The sequence below is a fragment of the Schistocerca americana genome, chromosome 7 (genome assembly GCF_021461395.2).
Source record: "Schistocerca americana isolate TAMUIC-IGC-003095 chromosome 7, iqSchAmer2.1, whole genome shotgun sequence".
Taxonomy (NCBI): domain Eukaryota; kingdom Metazoa; phylum Arthropoda; class Insecta; order Orthoptera; family Acrididae; genus Schistocerca; species Schistocerca americana.
The window spans coordinates 298,659,962-298,677,144 of NC_060125.1; the positions used below are offsets into that span (position 1 = coordinate 298,659,962).

General features: G+C 44.4%; 1 protein-coding gene across 1 annotated transcript in view; it reads right to left on the minus strand.

Moving 5' to 3' along the window:
* LOC124621964 (vascular endothelial growth factor A-like) overlaps nt 1-13,487 on the minus strand; it is a 90,228-nt gene extending 76,741 nt beyond the window's left edge. Inside the window, exon 1 of the mRNA XM_047147492.1 lies at nt 13,200-13,487. Within this exon, the coding sequence (XP_047003448.1) occupies nt 13,200-13,382 (183 nt within the window). The 5' untranslated portion in view covers nt 13,383-13,487. The remainder of the gene's footprint in view (nt 1-13,199) is intronic.
* Nucleotides 13,488-17,183: the final 3,696 nt, after the last annotated feature.

A 17,183-nucleotide genomic window follows, 5' to 3' on the forward strand; every position in this document is an offset into this window, starting at 1 on the left:
GTGTCGTTCCCAGGTTTTTGATCGTCTACCTACTTCTGAAAGTCACTCCGGGATGCCGGTACCGAGCTAAATTTGATATTTTTCACAAGTGGATGGGCACGGATGCACGCAGTTACACAGGCATACGTTTATGGACTACCCAAACGACAGAATCAGAGGTCAACTGGAAGGTTAGGGTATAACTTTCCGTCGGCGATGAGGTAAATGCAAACGGAGCACAAGCTCGGATTGGGGAAGAAAGTCGACCGTGCCCTTTGAAAGGAATTATCGCAGAATTCGCCTTAAGTGGTTTAGAGATATCACTCATGGTTCGGAAGGGGGTTTGAGCCTCCACTCTCCTGAGCATGAGTCCATTTTATTATCACTGAGCCACCTCGCTCAGTGCAATCAGGTTGCACTGTAAGGCAAAGTAAAATATTATGAAACATTTTTTGCATATGGTTGGCTGCAGTATGTCAGTATCAGATGTGGATGTCGGCAGGAAGAGTACGTATCTGAACAACCCTTCGCAAATTCTGTGATCTTTCGTTGTTAAGGGATTCCTGTAAACACAGGCTGGTGACTAAGCTCCACGACTTCATGTAAGAACTGCAGTAATTCTGTGTCTTTTGGCACAGACAGATAAAAAGGTGATTGGTGTCTTCCTTTCAAGATCAAAAAAGTGTCACCGTTCAGTAGTTAAAGAAGCCATCCACGTAAGGGCCGGAATATAGAAGGTAGGCTATTTCATTGACAGGAACAGTCGTGTAAATTGGTGCATAGTTGTTCCCTTTTTATCTTGTAACCGGCTGTTATTCTCGTTACTAGTGTTTTATCACGCCTCCAAACAGTGTCTTTTTATAATCTTTACTTGTTGATAAAATTCTCTGGCTTCCAGTCGCATCAGCTGCTTTAAAATCCACGAGCTTTTGACGGAGTACTCCTCAGCCATTGTCAAGTGGGGTCGCTTCACAATGGCCAAGAATTACTCCTTTGAAATCTTGCCGATTTTAAACCACTAAGTGACTGAAGCCCGACAAAATATAACCAATATTTATCTCTGCGAGACTAAGCATTCTTATACTTTCATGTTATTTAAGTCCAAGTTATGCGCCCTACGGCAGTACTTTCTTTGGACAGACGTCCAAAACTGCATCACCTGAGATCCCACCGCGTGCATTCACTGAAACGAATGTAACACACTTGTTTTGCGTCGATTTCCAACGGTTCAGCAACCCTGTATGTAATATACTTGAACCTATGCACGAGGAAAATTGCACTGCTTCACAATTGCTAAGGAACAAGTTACACTTGCTAAGGAAGAATTGCCAGTTGTTACGGAACGACCGACAATTGCAACGGAACACGCGATCAGTGATAGTAAAAGCAAACTTAGAGGTCGGGACCTGTTAACTGTAGCGAAGCCTCTGCTCGAACGCTCTGTATGCATTCGACAGTTCGTGCAGTACGATGTCTGACGAATGACGTTGCGGAACTGATCAGTGCCACATTCCGTGTGGTACGGAACACGTCTACAAGACACCATTTGTACGATTACGGTCGTCGACGACTAGTTGAACGACTCTAAACCAGTCGAAATGTCACTACTGTGGCTGCAGAAATGTGTTTGTCCAAGAGTGTCATCTCGTGATTAAGAAAGGCAGCCGGAGGTGCAAATGCTAGGCGAAAGCAAGCCGGTGCCGCAGACGGAACACCACACCTCAACAGAATCGATTCGTAGCCGTAGTGGCGGAAGCGAACAGACATCTAACTCCTAGGCAGATCGGTGCGGTCCTTGCAAGCGCTACCGGTACACTAGTCTCCGCCACAACTACACTACTGGCCATTAAAACTGCTACACCCAGAAGAAATGCAGATGATAAACGAGTATTCATTGGACAAATATATTATACTAGAACTGACGTGTGGTTACATTTTCACGCAGTTTGGGTGCATAGATCCTGAGAAATCAGTACCCAGAGCAACCACCTCTGGCCGTAATAACGGCCTCGATACGCCTAGGCATCGAGTCAAACAGAGCTTGGATGGCGTGTACAGGTACAACTGCCCATGCAGCTTCAGCACGATACCACAGTTCATCAAGAACAGTGACTGGCATATTGTGACGAGCCCGTTGCTTGGCCACAATTGACAAGACGTTTTCAGTTGGTGAGAGATCTGGAGAATGTGCTGTCCAGGGCAGCAGTCGAACATTTTCTGTATCCAGAAGGGCCCGTACAGGACCTGCAACATGCGGTCATGCATTATCCTGCTGAAATGTAGGGTTTCGCAGGGATCGAATGATGGGTAGAGCCACGGATCGTAACACATCTGAAACGTAACGTCCACTGTTCAAAGTTCTGTCAATGCGAACAAGAGGTGACCGAAACGTGTAACCAGTGGCACCCCATACCATCACACCGGGTGATACGCCAGTATGGCGATGACGAATACACGCTTCCAATGTGCGTTCACCGCGATGTCCCCAAACACGGATGCGACCATCATATGCTGTAAACAGAACTTCGATTCATCCGAAAGAATGACGTTTTGCCATTCGTGCACCCAGGTTCGTCGCTGAGTACACCATCGCAGGCGCTCATATCTGTGATACAGCGTCAAGGGTAACCGCAGGCATGGTCTCCGAGCTGATAGTCCATGCTGCTGCAAACGTCGTCGAACTGTTCGTGCAGATGGTGGTTGTTTACAAACGTCCCCATCTGTTGACTCAGGGATCGAGACGTGGCTGTACGATCCGTTACAGCCATGCGGATAAGATGCCTGTCATCTCGACTGTTAGTGATACAAGGCCATTGGGATCCAGCACAGCGTTCCGTATTACCCTCCTGAACCCACCGATTCCATATTCTGGTAACAGTCATTGGATCTCGACCAACGCGAGCAACAATGTCGCGATACAATAAACCGCAATCGCGATAGGCTACAATCCGACGTTTATCAAAGTCGGAAACGTGATGGTACGCATTTCTCCTCCTTACACAAGGCGGCACAACAACGTTTCACCAGGCAACTGCTGTTTGTGTATGAGAAATCGGTTGGAAACTTTTCTCACGTCAGCACGTTGTAGGTGTCGCCACCGGCGCCAACCTTGTGTGAATGCTCTAAAAAGCTAATCATTTGCATATCAAAGCGTCTTCTTCCTGTCGGTTAAATTTCGCGTCTGTCGCACGTCATCTTCGTGGTGTAGCAATTTTAATGGCCAGTAGTGTATTACGCGTGATTGAATGAGGCTGGTTTGTATGGTCGGAAGCCTGTTAAATGCATATCACAACCACACAATCGTTGTGGAAGAGAGTCGGGAGAATGTTGGTTGTAGTCAGCAGTAATGGCCCAGAGTGATTTTCGCTAAGATAAGTGTTTTTCACCACCAGTTGGTGTGGAGAGAAGAGAAAACACGTTACACTCCACAGAATGTTTATGAACGTCATCCATATGGCGAAGCTTTATGGTGTGCGCAGGCATTATGCATAATGGCCGCCGCGTATCTTTGCGCGAGGTACCGTTACAGCACAGCGGTATTGCATGGAGATTATTCTGGGTCATATCCATCTGTTTATGAGTGCGGTAGGTCCCGACTTTTCGTTTATGGGCGACAACGCCCGCCTACAGGGGACCACTGAGGGGTGTGACTCGCTGGAAAGTGAAGACATTGAACTATGGAATGACCTGCGTACCTCCCGGACATAAATCCTACACACTACAGCGCATGCCTGGAATGCCCTTGACAGACGTGCTTCTCAACGACTACCACCTCCCCGAGCCGTGCAAGAACTGAAAACAGCCTTGGGAGAGAAGCAGGACAACATCTCCCATGGAGTCTTTAATAGTTTTGTAGCCAGCTTGAATAACAGGTGCAAAATGTGCATTAGTACCTGCGAGGGCACAGGGACAGGGTGGTATGACATCTGTTAAGACATCAAGAAATAACTCCCACGGTACTAGAGGGAGCTGTAGCGGGTAAAAACTGTAGGGGAAGGCAGATATTGGAATACTTCCGGCAAATAATTGAGGACGTAGGTTGCAAGTGTTACTCAGATGTAGAGGCTGACACTGGAGAGGAATTTGTGGCGGGCCGCATCAAATCAATCAGAAGACTGATGACTTAAAAAAAAAAAAAAAAAAAAAAAAAAAAAAAAGAAAAAGGCATATTCCTTACCGAGAGTCCGATATGGATATTTATGTTGTGAGTCTGACCTGTGTCAAACGCGAACTTTGTTAGAGTCTCTTATCCTGTTTTCTCACGCGCTGTAATCTGTACCATTTTCGTTATATATATATATATATACTACTCCACCTCTATTATTTACTCAATGGGTATCAAATTTTATAGGAATGGTGTTCAGACTGTGCGATGCAAAATTTGTTAGTAGCGTCGGTATTATGACTTGCTGTTACGCGCCGGTACTGCTATGGCGACGTAGGGCTTCAACACAAGCATCGGTGTGCATTACAGTTGAAGACAGTCAACGTGTGTCTAGACAAGGTGAGCAGGGTTTTACTTGTAAAGCTGTATTATCAATATATCAACAATAATGCTGCTACTCTTTGCGAGCATTGACCCATTATAAAGGAATACAGACAGGTCCTCTTTACGCATTGTGTTTGAAGAACATGCCTCGGAAGTTCGAAGTAACTGGCGATTTGGGAATAGCTCCTGGGAGAGGCCGACGGCCAATTGCGCCACAAACTGTTGAAATTACTGTTGCCATGGCTGAGAATGCTGGACGCAATGTGTGATCTTAAAGGAGTGCACGAACTGTCATGGCATGACTATTCCACAGCCCACCGTTCGAAAAGTGCTGCGTAAGACTGTAAAATTGTATCTCTAGTTTGGTTCTAGGCTGTTGTGTATGCAGATGGCTGTTACACGGAGCAACATTTGCAACGTGGAACGTAAGCATGGCACGCAATTAACAAATGTCAATCTCTAATGTGGAAATTAGAATGTGTTCCTTTCAATGGTTTATTCGTTAGTTCCCTTCCGCGAATGATGACAATCCCTCCACAAAGTTTCATTGTCCTACGATGACTCGTTTTTCATGGGGTGCCTGTCAAGTAGCGAAACTTTAATTAAACAACCCTTTGCTTCTTGATCTCGATGGCGCTTAAGTTGGAACTCAAAATTGTTAGAACAGATTTTAAGGTCAGTTTGGCAGTGCGGGAGGCCATATTGCTTTAAATCATCATCTGCAGCTTTCATCAATCATTTTTCCTGTTATGAAATGGCGAAACACACAGATCCAGTTATGACAAAGTGATGAACTAGCTTTCGCTTTGAAGAGAACACCTGTCACTACAAGACAGATTATAACAATGCAGGCTGAACACACTGCCGAAGTCTTATTTCTACATTCGGTGTGTTACCTAAAGTTTCCCAAGTTTGAATTTCGCTCGCAAATGGTTACTAGTGCACTGAAATACCGATATGTCCACCTTGCATCTGTGGCCAAGCGGGTGCGAGTCGAATGGTTACCTTAGATGGTGGGCTTACTTGTATTGCGTGTCCACGAGTTTGCGGTTTGGCAATGGATGACCTGAGAAAGCAGCATGTGTGTACAAATTTGTTTTAAACTTGCGAAAACCGCTGCAGAAACGCACAAATGTTGAAGCAAGCTTTTGGTAACAAAGTTTTATGTCAGAACTTATGAATGTATCCTGTGAGAAGTATTTAAATGAGAAGGACTGCGGGGAAATATGTGATACGACTGCTTCAAGGTCATCAGCAGCAACATCATGGGAAAGTCTATAGGGAAATTAAAACGACTGCTTCGAAGCGATTCAAACTTACTACTTTCAAAGGTTGCTACTGCAAATATGGCTGAAGGAAATGTTGGCATCAGCCCGAAAGTTGGTTTAAACATCGTAATGCTTTACTAGACATAATGGTCAGTTATAGTTGGACTTGCAGTTTAATGTGGAATCCGAACCATGGTGCAACTCCGGCATTTTTCACGTCAACAAACACTGCTAGAGGAAAAAAGTAATAAATGACACTAAAACCCTAGGTCTAACTGGGGATCCAACCAAGACCTTTGAAGATGTGGTCTAGCACTATTACTGAGCCACACGCAGCAATAGCTACAATGAAAGATTCCTTCAATTTGAACTGGAGACAAGAGTAGCGTTAAGACGCCGCCGCCGCCGCCGCCTCCTCCTCTCCCTCTCTCCCGTAATATGTATATACGAGCTGCGTCTGTAATGTTCTGTGACCACAGCACCTCGAGCGATTCCGCAAGTAGGTTTGCTAACGGTTTCAAACAGCTTTACGACCTATATTAAAAGTGTGTTGTAGCTAGGAGTGATTCCTTTGAAGGCCAGTGAAGGTATTTTGTCTGTAACTCTTCTTTCCTTTATTGTCTGAGACCATTCACCGCAGCCGGCCGCGATGGTCTCGCGGTTCTAGGCGCGCAGTCCGGAACCGCGCGACTGCTACGGTCGCAGGTTCGAATCCTGCCTCGGGCATGGATGTGTGTGATGTCCTTAGGTTAGTTAGGTTTAAGTAGTTCTAAGTTCTAGGGGACTGATGACCACAGCTGTTGAGTCCCATAGTGCTCAGAGCCATTTGAACCATTCACCGTACATTTCACATGCGACTGGTATATCGTGATGTTTTAGAACGTTTGCAGTATTATACACTCGCTGAACTCGCCAGACTTAGCTGTGTGTGACTTCCTTCCCCTTCCACAGGATGAACATTGGGTAGAAGAGGTGACGGTTTAGTACGGTGGAAGAGATTTAAACGGAATTGCAGAGGGTACTAAGCAGCCTAATAAAAAAAAGACTTCCGTGGTGCATTTCAAAAGTGGCAGAAAAGTTGAGAACGGTGTATTCACTCCCGTGGGGACTACATTTGGAGGCGATGCTGCAGAATAAGAGCTAAATAAGACATAATTTCAACTAATGTATCACGTGAACTTTTCGATAAGACATCCAGAAAATCTCTTATGATGTTGTTAAACGGAAACATGAGGAAGACTAGAATTTAACATCTCGTGAACGTCGGTATCTTTTGACAGAGAAAAAGAAGCGACAACGTGCTGTTTATGAATCCATCCTCTGATGCTGTAGGAAAACCAGGATGTTCTCACAGGGATACTATGTTCGCTCCCGGCATCAACGGTCAGTAACGCATATTTGAAAAGGGTCCGGCTCATGGTGTTTTGCATCTTTTGTTGAAAGGGTCGGTCAACAGCAGTTGAGATTAGCAGCTGCGGCCGAGGGCCAAATACCTGCTGTCCTGGGGAAAACTTGTATTCATGTTTACCCCGGCTACGCTCATTGTCTGCTTCCAACGCCCCTGGCTGCAACGCTAATGATTAGAAAGCAGACCCCGACGTCGGTCTCTTAGCGGCACGAGAAGAAATCTTCGCAACAGCTTTGAACTTAGGCTTTAATATCTCCGTACAAGGTGAGGAGAACGGATGGTTACCTTCATTTCGTGGTTTTCTTAAATCGCTTCTTCCGCACGACTCTCTCGGCAATGCCGCGGGCGATTCCTTCTGTTGTCTCTGTTGAGCTTGAGAAGACAGTAGCAGATTTTCCTATCCCACGTTTGTCTAAATCCAAGCTTGTACTACTTGTTAAATGATTTCGTTATGGGAGTAAGGTCAGCTTCCCTTGCTTCTTTCGGTTCGACAAGTGTGACCAAAATAAAAGACCGCTTACATTGAATTCTCGACGAATCACTTTTGAAATATAATAATCGTCCGCACTAATACAATCGATATGTGATCAGCAAGTCCCCTAGCCGGAAAATTGTGGGGTTATTTGATTTCTTCCATTCTATATCGTTTTGCGGTGCTGAATCCGAATCTGTGGTTTGTTAACAAAATTTCGTGACGCTACCTTGAAAAATGCGAATGTGAAAATATTTATTGGCGTTTTTTTCCATAACTCAAACTATCATCTTTTCGTAAATGACACCCTGTTCATAATGGAAGTATGTAAAATTATCTACAGATTTCACTATTTAGGTTTTTTCCGACGAACCGTTGTCACTCAAGCGCTAGTTGAAAACTGGGGGCCAACAAACCGCTGCTGCTTCGCCTATCTCGTTCCAGTTCAAAGGAACGACTTAAACACAGCAAATATCGACTGAAGATAGGGGGTACAAACAGCTGACGACCAGATTTCAGGAGTGCAGTGTAACTGGCAAGTCCTGATCATTGTACGCATGCTTCTGAGCTGGTAGACATTTTAATCAAGGCCTCGATGTTGCAACCGAAGCGGATAATCGTGTCTTCCGAGGCCACGTTTCAAGGTTATTGTATAACGGCTACCCATGCTAACATTACCTTTCACCTCCCCCTTTCGCTTCCGCGGACATAAAACAGAAACTGTGATGAAGTACATCGCTGCTTCAATGGGAGAATGTGACGTCGATTAAGGAGTTCACTGCTACAGAATAAGGAAACCACATTCACCCAGGCCAACGAACCTGTTGAAAACGCAAATTTGATAGCGTTTGATCAAATATGAACAAAATTCTCATGGAGCAGTGAACATTTACGCCTGTTTGCGTTTCAGAACACAAACGATGCAGGTACCTTAGGTCTGTTTGATTGTGTTATGTTGAATGTAAAATGGAAGGTAAGAGAAAAGGTGAAGAGAATTAAGGATTTATTCCTTAATCCCGCTATTCTGAACTGAGATTTTCCAAATTCGCTTAAGCAATATGATTATTATTGTGGTTATTGTTATTTTCGTTTTGACATTTGATAGTTCGACGTTTTATTGTTCTGATCTTTCACTTATAAAATTCTGAAGCGAATGACATTCGATGTTCCTGCGTCGTTGACATATTTTCATTGCAATTAAAAACTTAAATAAACACTGTCCGAATTAAACTGATTTCTCATCCATTTTGTTGGGTCAAAGCAATATTTCGTATGTACAAAATTACTGCGACATAAACACTTTGTGATGTTTAACAGTAAAGAAACCACGGCAGCTCCAAAACAGTGACCAAATCTGGAAGGAAGCATATCGTCAAAAATTTGCACAACGCTATACTAGATTTCTGCAGACTAACCATGCTTTGAATTTGTGGAAAGGGAGTCAGATGCTTCCTTTTAGATATTTGACAGATGAATTCGCGTGGAGAATAAGCACTCATTTCTAATCGCATCTCCTGTTTTCACTAGCATATGTTCGAACGCGGGATATTTTGGGGTTTGGTAAGGGTGTGTGCAGTTGATATCAAGACTCCATTGAGTATGATAGAGAATTTATGTAATCAAAATAATCTACAGAACAAGTTATTGTCATATAGATCTCTTAGGCAAGTCCATGAAGGAAGTGAAAGAATCCTACTGCGTTTCTCAACCACCGTCTCGCGAATAAGAGTCAGGTGTGACGCTAGATTTTTTTGTCTTCTAATCTTCCGCAGATAAAAGATCTAGAACAGAACAAATTTATGGCCAAATCATTTCTTGGAGTAATAAAGTTGCCAAATTTGTAGCTCATAGTAGTTCGCCAATAAAAATGTATTGTGCGTGTATGGTTTTTTGAATCGTGGAAAAAAAATCACATGTAGGGGTCGCGGAAGTTTGAAACTTACTTTGGTATACCTCACTGAAAAAAAAAAGTTGAGGAACGCTGCCCTGGAGCAAATAATCGGATCAGACCTTTGTGGAAACCTAAGTGCACATTGTTTATCCATCCTACACTACACACAAAGCTAGCCAAATATGAAGACTATAGGAATCTATATGTTTCGCTGGAATTTTCAAGGATTAACTCTTTCTTTAAAATACCTGGTGGAACATTCATGTATTTTTACTGTTCTGGACGACGTATTTGGCTCTGTATCGATTTATGACAAACAGCGGAAGGAAGTCCCGACGAAGACCGGATCCTGCGGCTTCGAAATACGTAACCCAGTGCTGGTAGCACGCAACTCTTAATCCGAACTTGTTTATCGCTACTGCAGCTTTGCCGGTGTAGTCTGGCGGGCACCACTGACAATTCTACGCAGAAGGGGCGCCTAACCGTAGCAAAATGAAAAAAATATATGTAATACAGAAGTCATCAGAAAACTTTGCACCGTTCTGATGAAAACACTTCACGGTCCGACACAGAACTTCAGCGTGCGTGCGCATACACACACACGCACACAGACATGCACGCAGTAGGTTTACGCATGAACTGTCACAAATATTTCGTGCGAGGAAGATCCACGAGGCTCTACAGAGGTAATAACAGCCTGGTCGGCAATAGAAAATATTCGAACCTCTATCACGATTTTAGTTTACTCCTTGTTATGATTGGGATAATTCCTTCAACAGAGCAGACCCTTTACGCATCACTGCCAAAAGTGAAATTGTAAATAAAGACTTTGTCGACAGAGATAAAAATGTAACAGCAACAAACTGTTTGCTAATCCGAACTAGTTAGATTCCTTCAAATTTATTTTGGTTCAAATGGTTCAAATGGCTCTGAGCACTATGGGACTTAACAGCTGTGGTCATCAGTCCCCTAGAACTTAGAACTACTTAAACCTAACTAACCGAAGGACATCACACACATCCATGCCCGAGGCAGGATTCGAACCTGCGACCGTAGCAGTCGCGCGGTTCCGGACTGTGCGCCTAGAACCGCGAGACCACCGCGGCCGGCTTTATTTTGGGACAGTCCTATTCTGTTAATATTTGTTCTGGTTCGTCGGGGCCGAATGTTGCAAATAAACTTAACATAATCAAAAATAATCCCGTGAAACAGAAAAAAATTGAGATTGTAAATTCAGCACATCGAAATCTAGCATTAATTCCACACGAATGCGTTATATGTAGTTCGCAGCCCTAGACAGCCGCGTAGGACGTCGAAATTTGGGCAGAAGTTCGATAAAATTATTAAAAATTGCCTTGTAAAGTTACGTTGACGGCTGTTTATCCCCTGGTACTGGTACATGAGCTCTCAGAGTGTCGGCCCCTCGTATCTAAGTCCAGCTGTTAAAAAACCACTTGACGTACAACGACACATTTTCCTTCGAACTCAAATACTATTTTACACCTTGTCATACTAAAAGCTTAAAACCTCAGATTTCGTGACCGAACTTACATTGGTGGCACAGACGCAAAAATAAAATTGTCGAGAAAATTATTACTGAACCTTCACACAGTGCCGGCCACAATTAATTTTTTGTATTGTTTCTCGTGGTGTTTCTATACTCTATACTGGTCTTTTTTATAATTACATCTTACTTCTTATCACTGAATTAACCTATGTATTCTAACTGTGGTACTTTTATCTGATCAGTATAATATTACAATTTAGAGCTTTGTTTTCCGCATTACGTGTGTACTGCTAAAACTGATCTTTTGTTGTGGGCCAGAGGGAAGGGGTGGCGAGGGGGAAGCCAGAAGCCAACGTACCTTGCAGAGCCGGTACCGTGCAGCACAACACTACCCCTGTTGTGCGAAAAGTAGCTTTTGTACCTTTTTTGGCTGTAACTTATATTTACATTTTTAACACATTTAATACAACGTTGGGACATTGAATTTTTCCTATGTTATTTACCGAAACACGCATTCATTCAAATTAAGTGATGCTTTGTAACACACCTCTGTTTCTGTGTGCCTCTTGACCAGTTTTGAAAATAATGACTTTTTTCTTTTACTCCTACGATGCGCTTACTACATTCGATAAGCCAAAACAGTGCCAAATCAAAACTTAGGTTTTCCGGACCGTAGTGAGTTTGCGGAAGACTCGCGAATAGGCAGCTATTTCGGGCTCTAGTCGCGCCCTGGCATGTAGTTTCCCATTAAAAAAAAATTTTTTTTTACACATACAATGTATTTATGTAGCAGATGTTTTCACTTTCATAGCTAGCAATTGTAATTCACTTGCCATTATTGACGAAGTTGAGTGTGTTCTTTGTATTTTCGTCTCACTGAAGTTAATGCGGAACAAGAACTGTTTCACTCACTGACATATCATGACTTTCCGACTAAGCCTTTAACCCCCGAGTAGGAAATAAAAAAGATATCTCATCAATTTGTCCGTTTATGCAAGGATGGTTCATGAAACTGTTTCGCGAAACGCATGTGCCTTAGCTGTCACTACTTTCTCCCAGCAAGTTCAACATACACATTGGAAACAAATTATGGTGGTTAGAGCTATGCAGCGTTCCCACACGGTGCATCTACATAAAACGCACAAAAATACTCGACGCAGATTTGTGTTCGTAATAGAGCTTTTCTAAATGTGCGGTGCAGTTTTAGCTTCTAAAGCGACAGGTTAGGTCAATATGCCAAAGTGATTTCCTCATTTGTGTGGCCATAGTGTCCGAAAACTAGCCCTCAGTTGGCAACACTACACATACACAACATACAGACGTAATTTTAACCACGAGAACGTAAACAAACACTATTGGTACCACATTTTGTCGTGTTTCACGAAATTTGTAGTGGTGGCAACCAATGTAACATTAAATCAAAAACAACCGTGACAGTACCTCGAACGTGTGCGAACAGACGAAGTGGAAATAAAACAAAAATGCTACCACTGTCGGCGTTTTAAATCAGTAAAACGAAACGCGTATCGTAATAAGTGCATATTTTTTTTGTTTTGTTCTTGTTTAGAAATTGCATACATGGATTTTAAATATCCGTCGATAAATGTCAGAGTAACTTTCATATGGAGCTTACTTTGACATGTTACGCTATTGATCAATCTGTTAGCACAGCCTTTACTTCGAAGCCACATTCGTCGGCCCCGCCAACTCACAACAGAATTATCACCTTTAATCCTATCCTAGACATTGAGTTAAGAGAGAGAGAGAGAGAGAGAGAGAGTGACAGGGGAGGGGGGGGGGGGCGGGAGGGAGGAGCGGGGCAAACTGCTTGAACTCTTTGATTTTATCCATACTGGATGAGTGGTCGTGGTTGTGAATGACAATGTTAAAAAATATATCGGCTCAACAAGTGGTTGAGCCGATATATTTTTTAACATTGCTTGAACTCTATATAATCATGTAGGAACCAGAAACCGCAGCGAAACTCTCCGTTGCGGCCGGCCACCATCAAGACTCACGGTAATGTAAACAGGTGCAGGTGTCAGCGTGAAGGACGTAGCCGAGAAGCGTGAACGCCTACCACGATCGTAGCCACAGCTGTCAAAGCGCTGCGTTCGACTGCAGCAATCGAGTGGAAACGGAGCAGAAAATATACCGATAGGCGCGGGTCTTAGCACTCGCATACCTGCATTGGCGGGTGTTGTGGAGCCTGGGTGCTCGTCGTCGACGTGGTGGTGATGCGTGGTATCTTGATGCCCCGTCGCCTGCTGTAGCCCTGCCTGGCGAACTCTGCCGCGCCCACCACCTGCAGCAGCAGTAGCAGCGCCGTCGCCGCGCAGAACGCTCCCCTCCACGCAGCTGACACCATCCTCACCGGCCGACTGTCGTAGAGCTACTGAACACCTGCCGCGGCGCACCGGCAGACAAGTAGAACGGCTCGAGGCGAAGCTGCTGCCACCTGGCGTGAAGGGACTCGCAGTTTGCGTCACGTCCAGTATCTTCGGGCTTCCCCGAAAAGATTGACGGGCTCTGCTCTCGACTCCAGTGGACGGAAGTCGTCGAGACGCAGGAGACGTCGTTCCTGCGGATTTCTCGGGAATTGTGAGACACGCAGAGCTGTATTAGGATGACCAGAATGTCAGCCGAGGAGTACGTCAGAATTGTGGCATATCACCTACTCTTTTTGATGTGTGCATATATGAGGTAATTAGATAATGGAGGTCATGAGTTTGTCAACATTAACAATACCAATTCCCACACTTTCCACCCTACTGCAGGCGTACCCAAAGTGATTGTCCTCTCTCCCCTTCCTTATATTCTCTACACTGCCGATATGCTACAAACACAACCTGTTCACCTCCATCAATAAGCTGACGACACCGCTTTCCTAACCTTCTACTCTACACTCCAGTAATCCCATTGATTCCTCCAGATATATCTTAAACTATTTACCTGCTGGTGTAAGCAGTGACTTCTCAACCGAAACCCTTGCAAAACTCAAGCAATAATTATTGGACCAACCGCTCAGAGCTTTCTCTCCCATGAGGACTACCTCACCAGCTATACGTCAGCATCTTGGTCTAGTGGCTAGCGTTGCTGCCTCTGGATCACGGGGTCCTGGGTTCGATTCCCGGCAGGGTTGGAGATTTTCTCTGTCTGGGGATTGGCTGTTTGTGTTGTCCTCATCATTTCATCACCCTCATCATTCGTGACAGTGGCTAGGTTGGACTGTGTAAAAAAATTGGGTAGTGTAAAAGTTGGGACTTGTACAGGTGCTGATGACCGCGCAGTTGAGCACTCCACAAACTAAACATCATCATCATCGCCAGTTATGATTATCTTACCCTACTAAGAAACACTAAAATATGTTGTAGCAGCATTTGACTGACAACTATCATAACCCACATGCTAACTATCCAACAGCAAGTCTACAATAAATTACTACACTACTGGCCATTAAAATTGCTACACCAAGAAGAAGTGCAGATGATAAACGAGTATTCATTGGACAAATATATTATACTAGAACTGACATGTGATTAGATTTTCACGAAATTTCGGTGCATAGATCGTGAGAAGTCAGTACCCAGAGCAACCACCTCTGGCCGTAATAACGGCCTTCATACGCCTGGGCATTGAGCCAAACAGAGCTTGGATGGCGTGTACAGGTACAGATGCCCATGCAGTTTCGACACGATACCACACTTCATCAAGAGTAGTGTCTGGCGTATCGTGACGAGCCAGTTGCTTGGCCACCACTGAGCAGACGTTTTCAGTTGGTGAGAGATTGGAGAATGTGCTGGCCAGGGCAGCAGTCGAACATTTTCTGTATCCAGAAAGGCCCGTACAGGACCTGCAACATGCGGTCGTGCATTATCCTGCTGAAGGGTTTCGCAGGGATCGAATAAAGGGTAGAGCCACGGGTCGTAACACATCTGAAATGTAACGTCCACTATTCAAAGTGCCGTCAATGCGAACAACAGGTAACCGAGACATGTTGAAACGCCCCCTTAGAAAAATTATACAAGACTGTGCTTAAACTGACACACAATATTTATAACGCAATGGAATCTGACTTTCAATAATCCCTACAAAAGAATGGCCCTGACTAACATTAACCTATGCCTTTCACAAAACACTTACCTCACAAAAATCTTCGTTACTCGAACTACTGCAATACAGCGAGCGCCACTACTGCCAGCCAAATAAAAGATTCAAACTACGGAAGGCACTAACTACTGATAGGCATAGTTAGCAAATGAAAGGTTTTACTAGAGAACAAACAATGTATTTACCTTAATAGTCATAATATATATAGCAGTTCATGACATCCATTCTTACAAATGTACTGTTTCTGATGGACACATCTCCAGATTATCCATTCTCAAAAATCCGCCATCTCACTTCCCCACATCCACCACTGCTGGCGGCTCACCTCCAACTGCGCAACGCTACGCGCTGTTAACGGTCAATAGCCCAACACTACAATGGCAGACAACAATGCAAACTAGCCACAGACTCCAAACAGCACAGACAGTGATTTTCATACAGAGCGCTACGTGGCTTTACCAATATAAAAACCTAAACAGCCTACTTACAGTGTATCAATGGCAGCCAATACCATCACGCCGGGTGATACGCCAGTATGGCGATGACGATTACACGCTTCCAATGTGCGTTCACCGCGATGTCGCCAAACACAGATGCGACTATCATGATGCTGTAAACAGCACCTGGATTCATCCGAAAAAATGACGTTTTGCCATTCGTGCACCCAGGTTCGTCGTTGAGAACATCATCGCAGGCGCTCCTGTCTGTGATGCAGCGTCAAGGGTAACCACACTCATGGTTTCCGATAGTCCATGATGCTGCAAACGTCGTCGAACCGTTCGTGCAGATCGTTGTTGTCTTGCAAACGTCGCCATCTGTTGACTCAGGGATCGAGACGTGGCTGCACGATCCGTTACAGCCATGCGGATAAGATGCCCGTCATCTCGACTGCTAGTGATACGAGGCCGTTGGGATCCAGCACGGCGTTCCGTATTACCCTCCTGAACCCACCGATTCCATATTCTGCTAATAGTCATTGGATCTCGACCAACGCGAGCAGCAATGTCGCGATATGATAAACCGCAATCGCGATAGGCTACAATCCGACGTTTATCAAAGTCGGAAACGTGATGGTACGCATTTCTCCTCCTTACACGAGGCACCACAAAAGGTTTCACCAGGCAACGTGGGTTAACTGCTGTTTGTGTATGAGAAATCGGTTGGAAACTTTCCTCATGTCAGCACGTTGTAGGTGTTGCCACCGGCGCCAACCTTGTGTGAATGATCGTGAGAAGTCAGTACCCAGAGCAACCACCTCTGGCCGTAATAACGGCCTTCATACGCCTGGGCATTGAGCCAAACAGAGCTTGGATGGCGTGTACAGGTACAGATGCCCATGCAGTTTCGACACGATACCACACTTCATCAAGAGTAGTGTCTGGCGTATCGTGACGAGCCAGTTGCTTGGCCACCACTGAGCAGACGTTTTCAGTTGGTGAGAGATTGGAGAATGTGCTGGCCAGGGCAGCAGTCGAACATTTTCTGTATCCAGAAAGGCCCGTACAGGACCTGCAACATGCGGTCGTGCATTATCCTGCTGAAGGGTTTCGCAGGGATCGAATAAAGGGTAGAGCCACGGGTCGTAACACATCTGAAATGTAACGTCCACTATTCAAAGTGCCGTCAATGCGAACAACAGGTAACCGAGACATGTTGAAACGCCCCCTTAGAAAAATTATACAAGACTGTGCTTAAACTGACACACAATATTTATAACGCAATGGAATCTGACTTTCAATAATCCCTACAAAAGAATGGCCCTGACTAACATTAACCTATGCCTTTCACAAAACACTTACCTCACAAAAATCTTCGTTACTCGAACTACTGCAATACAGCGAGCGCCACTACTGCCAGCCAAATAAAAGATTCAAACTACGGAAGGCACTAACTACTGATAGGCATAGTTAGCAAATGAAAGGTTTTACTAGAGAACAAACAATGTATTTACCTTAATAGTCATAATATATATAGCAGTTCATGACATCCATTCTTACAAATGTACTGTTTCTGATGGACACATCTCCAGATTATCCATTCTCAAAAATCCGCCATCTCA